Here is a 7,207-nt window from a genome sequence, read left to right on the forward strand (position 1 = left end):
GTGAGAGCCCAAAGGGGGATCCACCCCTCAAATCCAATTCACACACGTCATATAAGTCAAATCTCAGGAGCTGCAACGTCGGCAATCAAAGGAGACTGGCGTAGGAAATAGTGTTAGTACCCAAATCTGACAGCAACAACAAAAAAGCCTCTAGACAGTTTGTTAGATTTATTAACATTCAAGTCTCCGTCAGTTGTCTGATTGTGTGAAATAATGGGAAGAACGTGTTTTTTTCTTTCTTAGAATGGATTTAGAGAATTATTTTTAAAAGGGGGAAAACTATCTTCTTATGAAGGGGCATTTCGTAGAATATTTAACAATAGTTAACTACTGTGGGTCAGTGGTAGAGCAGGGTCTTCAATCAATCAGAGGATCGGTTGTTCGATCCCCGTGTCCTTGGGAAACCCCAAATTGCTCCCGTAGCTGTGTGCCTACGGTGTGTGAATGTGTGTGAATGTTAGTTACTCCTGATGGGCAAGTGGCACCTTGCATGGTAGCCCCTGTCATCAGTGAATGAATGGGTGAATGGTGACATGTAATGTTAAAGTGTTTTGAGTGTTCGGAAGAGTAGAAAAGTGCTATAATGTTCATTCAGCTCACACTTTATATCTGAATGTCCTAGTGCAGGTTACTACATAATGATGAAGTGCATACCATAGGGCAGTGGGGATGTTTCTCTTCAGCCAAACTCATAGGAATTTAAAATGACTGCTGTCAATGTGACTGGACATTAGTGAGAACAATAGCCATGAAAACATGTGTTCTTAATTTAAATACAGTGTATTACAAAGGAGGGATATTCCCTTTTATCCTCTTCTTTTGTGATAAGTCACAGCGACCTCTGCTGGACAGAAGCGAGTTGTGCATTCAATCGTTTAAGCGTCTTCAGTGCAAAAAACAACAACTCAGGATTTGAGAGGTAATTTTTGTGACAAACTATTTTATTATTTCTTTTATGGCATAATATACAAGGATATTTTTCATAACATACTATATTGTTTTTTATGGAATACTATTCTATATTTTTTCAGGCGTTACTATACAATTAAATGTTTTCATGACATTATTTATAATATTTTAATGGCACATTATACTAAGACATTTATTAAAACATACTAGATTATTTTTATGGCATGCTACACTATATTTTTATGGAATTTCTATGACACACACACTAGATTACAAAGTTTTATGACATATTATATTAGTTTTTATGACATACAATGTAATGACATTTTTATGGCATTAGTTGGACTGTGTACTGTTGTCAGTTTCCATATATTCTTTGTAAAAAAAAAAAAAGAATAAAATCTCTCTCCAACATCAGAAATAGGAGATTACGAGGTGACCTGGAACGCAACAGGACAAACTGGGACAGGGTCCGGAAGGTGATATTAGGAATCCCGGAAGCGAGTTCTTATTATTGGTCAAACTCTGTGGATGTATATTTAACGATGGATCCACAGCCTCCACAAAAGCCATGGGAAAGGCGGATTCCGGGGGCAATGAGTGTGCCTATAAATTACAGGTACACGGGCTGTAATAGCCGCGTTAGCTAGCTCGGTATCGTAGGACAACGTTTGTGTTTACTGACTGTAGCTGGTTCGATGTTGTTGCTGCGTTAGCTAGCTTACGCTAATGTAGCTGCACAAGCCTGGCGAAATCCCCCAAACAATGGTGCTATAAACCATTGGCCTATCAAAAAGTTTCCATTCGTCAGAGTATTTTACCGACGATAGCCATTTAAACAAAGTACCAGCTATACTTCTAGCTAACCAGCTAACGTTAGCTAGGCCCAATGAAGCCCTGACATATGACTCCTACACGAGCACGGGAAGTGTTTTTCTCCAGGCTCCGCTTACTAAATGTAGCATAACGTCACGATGCTCGTACACGAAACATTAGCTTAAACCTTGCAACTGTATTTTATTGCCCCTCACTACTTCGTGTCTCATCACCATCTTTGTTGTTCATCTAGCGTTACGTTAGTAATTCAAATGTGACACGTATTGACCTTATCTGAGTAAGGTTATTATCGATTACCATTGTTTTTAAGGTAGTTGAAGCTAATGTAATCACACAGAATCATTAACCTAATGCCTTCTGTAGTTTTAGACCAGCTCCAGGCCCTTGGCTAATTTAAATCTACCCTATGCTCTTCTGTATACAAAAACAACAACATGAATACAGATGTTTTGATCCCCATGTCTTGTCTCGATCTTGTCACCAAACAGATCTGCAAACTTTGGACCAGCTGCAGGCCCCTCCCACTCTGCGGGCCCTCCTGTCCTGACCCGTGTGTTGCCCCCGGTTCCACCCCGTCCCGTCCATCAGGCTTACCGTCCATCCTACGGCTCCGTCACCTCCTCTTACAGCCCCTATGGGAGCTCCATGTATGGGGGCTATGGCGGTGGCTATAGCGGTGGCTACGGCGGTGGCTACGGCGGTGGCTTCGGCGGTGGCTTCGGCGGTGGCTTCGGCGCGGGAGGATACAGCCGCCTCCCCCACACGGAAGACGTGGCCCCCAGCCGCTTCGTGCAGCAGGCGGAGGAGAGCAGCCGCGGCGCCTTCCAGTCCATCGAGAGCATCGTCCAGGCCTTCGGCTCGGTCAGCATGATGCTGAACGCCACCTACTCGGCGGTGTATAACAGTTTCCGTGCCGTGCTGGACGTGGCCAACCACCTGACGAGGCTGCGTGCACACCTCACCAGTGTTTTTTCAACCTTAGCTCTGGTACGCATGTTGCACTACCTCTACCGGCGGTTACAGAGGCTGCTGGGGCGAAGGTCGGACGCCGACATAGACGACTTGTGGGCCGACAGTGCCGCTGATGCCCTGGTGACAAGTGCGTCCGGAGGGGACGGAGCAGGGATGGAGAGTCGGCCCGTGAAGTCCTGGCCAATCTTTCTGTTTTTCGCTGTAGTCTTGGGGGGACCCTACCTCATCTGGAAACTGCTGAGCTCGGGCCCTGGCTCTGAAGAGACCGGTGAGACTAACATTCAGGATTTTTGCAATTGCAGATGAGACGTTGAACTTCTACATTTTGACACACATTTAAGTTTTAACTGTAAGATCAGGAGCCGTCCCCCTTTTTCTCTGGACTTTAGATCAGCAGCTTTCACCTTTGTGCCATCATGGCCCAAAATAATGCCGGTGTTCTTTCCAGCTAATCACAATTACTGCTGGCAGGAAATGAAATTAGCCTGCTTGAGTAAATGTTTATGTATTTATTTTATTTACACAGAATTCCCGTTCCCTACTACCAAGGTAGAAACTCCTCTTCCTGGGGTCCCTTCAAAACCACTACATCACAATGTAAAAACAAATATGGGATGAAAATCCAAAAAGGGAACAAATAACGAAAGAAAAACATGGAATCTGCCACCAAAACACCGCCAAAATAAAATACAAATCAATAGCAATAACACTGCTAATGACAATAATAACAACGAATGGACAAAAGTCAAAAAGGAAGCAGGTAAAAATTTCGGCTCACCTGCCACCATGGCAGATTAATTTAGTGTCAGTTCCAAAAATATTCAGAGATTAAGGTTACATGACATATCCCATATTTCTACTGCCTGGTACCACTGACTCAGTGTTCTACATAGACTTCAGAGGTGGCAGACAAAGCATTTGAGTGGCCGGTAGAAAAGGTCACTGACCTACACGACGGTGGCACGTGAGGAAATAAAACTTAATTTCAGCTTCCGACTGCTGGCTTTACAAACTACCTGGAATGAACACTTAACAATTGACGATGTGTTTTGCGTTTATTTTCTTCAGCCACTAACTGGGCCAGCGGGGAGGACGACCACGTGGTGGCCCGAGTCGAGTATGACTTTTTAGGGGCGTCCGAGGAGGAGATTTCTGTGCGGGCCGGAGACATGCTCAACCTCGCCCCGAAAGGTGAGAGCTCTTTAAACCACTGCGGGTTTAACACATTTTATGAGTTGAAGTATTATTTTAGAGATATATGTCAATGTTGCAACATAGAAATACATTTATACGGTCATAGAGGATATTATCCTCATCAGGAAGAGGTGGGGTTACAGCTCTGGTTTTCCTGTCCATGTGGTATAATAAGTGTATGTTGTGTACTACAGAGACGTCAGTCAAAAAGCCTGTAAAAGTTTGTCTTTTGAGTGACAAAAAAATTGTAAATGATGGAAGAGAAAGGCCTGCTTTTGGGAAAATAGAGCTGAGATAGTTGGTGTTTACCCCGTGTGGATGACCTTTGACTCTCCCCTGTGTTCAGAGCACCAGCCGAAGGTGCGCGGCTGGCTGCTGGCCAGCACGGACGGCCAGACCACGGGACTCGTCCCCGCCAACTACGTCAAGGTCCTGGGCAAGAGGCGGGGCCTAAAGCACGCGGAGATGGAGAGGCTCGCTGAGGTGCAGCAAGGGAACACTGCCGCACACCCACAGTCCAGCCCCGCCCCGGGCCTCGGTTCGGCCTCCGCCTCGGTCTCCACGGAGGTGCTGCTGGAGTCGGCGTACAGAGGAGCGCCGGCCCCCTTCAGCCAGGGAACATCCAGCTCCAGCACGGTGCTAAACATCCCCGAGAAGGCTGACCTGTGATGTCTGTTCGTGCCTTTCTCTGTATGCAAGTTTGTGTGTGTTCACATATTCGGTTGGCTCAGTCAGTATTCGTTTGCAGCGTTTAACTCTGAAGCTTGACTCATAATCAGCTGACAGTAGATATTTAGGGAAACACCATTGACCTCCGTTGAGAATTTCTCAAAGTAGTTCCGAAGCTTATTATTGAAATCATCGAACACCATCTGGACCTTCTGATAAGGTTAAAGGTCAAAACGGGTTTCCATACACAGGTTTCCTGTTTTGCTGTTCTGTTTAGAACCAGCGTGTCTTAAATTAGGTTAACATGACATTTCTTGTGAAAAAAAGAAAGTCTAGTGTGTTCTCTAAATACAGTGCACTGCCGTTCTTTACATCATGTCTGATTTAAGATGCAATATCTTGATATTGTCTAATAACAATAATTAGCTCAATGTTTAAGTTAATGAGGCACACTGATACATCATCTGTATACTGACAGTGAGGACAGTTTCATGAGGTAATCATGTCTCTTGGCCTCACTTGTAGGCTGCTTGGTCCTTGTCTTTGTGAGGCAAATGTGATTCGATTCATTCAGAAGGAATGAATCAGCTGTTTCAGCTGTTTGTTAGTCACAGATTGTAATTTTGTAAATATAATTATTTTGAAAATAAATATTTTAAAAATCACGTTTTGCCTTTTTTGTGTAACACCATCAGAAGGAAAATGTGAATATAAAGCATGTTTAGTTGCGTTTTTAAACATCAGTAACATCTCAACGGTAAAATCTACCCTTAAGACCAAGAGAGCTTATTTAGTTTAGTTTTAGGTTTCATTGTATTGAAATAATAGTGTTTATTTCATTTGTTCTTAAGTCCGGGGACTGATGGCAGAAGCGCTGGTTTTAAGGCCGCTGTCTCTAAGGACGCTTAACCTGCTGCAGTGCGACAACAGGGACGACTCGGCTGAATACGACGGAAGTAACCAAAGTGTTGATTTCTCTAAAGTAGTTTAAGACTTGACCTCTGAGTTTGCATTTCGACAGTACAGCCTGTCGATAACCCCCCGTGCTACTGGGCTTAAACGTTTACAAACGACTGTGTGTACACTGTGTGTGTAAGTAGCCACTTTACGTTACTTTGCTACCTCATATGCTAACCTAGCTGAGTGAAGCTAGCGGTAATGCTGCCTTCGTGGACTGTTCCGAAAAACTGGTATGAGTGCAGCTGTGCTTACCGGTGAATACCTTAGATAAAGTACTTTAACAAAAGATTCACAGCTCATGGTCCACTTTGTCTAAAGTACCTCTCAGAATTGACCGCTACTTAATAATAATACATTTTATTTATAGAGCGCTTTTCCGAATACTGGATATTGGTCACACAAAACTAACTATGAAGACTTGGCAAGACTTGAGCAAAATTGTTTATGGAGGTATATATTCTACAATTATTTGGAAGAAAACTGCAGCACCCAACAACTGCAGTACAGTGCTGCTGACTGCGTCACTGGGGCGATTGTGGTCGTATTTGTCGTGACGCGTGGTATGGCGTTTCTGATTAGGATTTTACGAGGAATACCTGAAGGCAGCATATCCTGTCCCTCAAAGTTAGCTAGCTAGCATTAGCCTCAGTAGCCGGTAGGAGTGGACCGCAGCATCAGCACCATCCGTACACAATGACATAAACAGACACCAGCTCAGTTTACTGTACGAGACGACGGAGGAGAGAATATCTCCGACACCAGCTGAGTATGTCAACGATATTTTATCCTTCTTGCGGTTTGAATTAACCTACGTGTAGACAAGCTGCTGATTTAATTTGACCATGGACGCATCTGCAGCTGATGCAGCAGGAGGAGGACAGAGAGGCCTCCGCTAGCATCACTACTCTACTGACACGAACTTTCTCTATTGTACAACTTATTATGGATTTATATCGTATCAACAAATGTATGTAAAATGCTTCAATTCTCGACCTTTGGATGCTGCTGACATTAAATCAGAGTAAAGCTCTGCAGACCCTTCAGGAAGTTATGACCTATGATGTATTTAATGTTTAAAAAAAATCATAGTAATTTAGATTTTTCGTAAATGACGCATTACACAGTCCCCAAACAAAAGCATTAATGTTAGTTTAGAAATATGGCTGACCTTTAAAAAGAAGAAGTGGCTAAACCGAGAGTGATGATTATCCTCTACGAGCTACATTCTCAGTTGTGACTGGAGCGGGGCGGCATACGTTAATCAGTATTGATGCAATACCTCACATATGATAATGTAATCATATTGTGTGTGTGGCTGCTTATTGCTGTCATACCCCAATTCACTTGAGATAACAAAATCCTTCATAATTGGGATTAGGGCTGCCACTAACTATTATTTCCATTATTGATGTGGTAATTAATATCTCATTGCTAGGGCTTTCATAAAACTACGTAAATGAAACTCAAGCGATTATTTAAATAGTTGCCAATTAATTTCCTGTTAATGGACCAGTAATAAAATAGCTCTGATTTGGATATGATGACCGAGCGGCTGTAAGCGTTCATTCCTGACTCGCTGCCTGTTTGTTTCACGTCCCTCTGCCTCTCTGCCTCTCTGTCTCTCTGTCTCTCTGCCTCTCTGTCTCTCTGCCTCTCTGCCTCTCTG

General features: G+C 43.5%; 1 protein-coding gene across 1 annotated transcript; it reads left to right on the top strand.

Annotated features, from left to right (window-relative positions):
- Positions 1-1,328: 1,328 nt before the first annotated feature.
- Positions 1,329-4,985, top strand: LOC116376936 (peroxisomal membrane protein PEX13-like). Its single transcript, XM_031838446.1, has 4 exons — positions 1,329-1,528; positions 2,235-2,986; positions 3,787-3,909; positions 4,259-4,985. The coding sequence occupies exons 1-4, from the start codon at positions 1,455-1,457 to the stop codon at positions 4,579-4,581; spliced, it is 1,272 nt and encodes a 423-aa protein (XP_031694306.1). The 5' UTR covers positions 1,329-1,454; the 3' UTR covers positions 4,582-4,985.
- Positions 4,986-7,207: the final 2,222 nt, after the last annotated feature.

This window comes from Anarrhichthys ocellatus, unplaced genomic scaffold (assembly GCF_004355925.1).
Source record: "Anarrhichthys ocellatus isolate YVR2014 unplaced genomic scaffold, GSC_Weel_1.0 scaffold725, whole genome shotgun sequence".
Lineage (NCBI taxonomy): Eukaryota > Metazoa > Chordata > Actinopteri > Perciformes > Anarhichadidae > Anarrhichthys > Anarrhichthys ocellatus.

Excerpts from the sequence above, each read along its gene's own strand:
- LOC116376936 (XM_031838446.1), top strand. The coding sequence starts at position 1,455 with ATGGATCCACAGCCTCCACAAAAGCCATGGGAAAGGCGGATTCCGGGG. Across the intron at positions 1,529-2,234 it reads AGTGTGCCTATAAATTACAG|ATCTGCAAACTTTGGACCAG; the intron begins GTACACGGGCTG and ends GTCACCAAACAG. Across the intron at positions 3,910-4,258 it reads GCTCAACCTCGCCCCGAAAG|AGCACCAGCCGAAGGTGCGC; the intron begins GTGAGAGCTCTT and ends CCCTGTGTTCAG.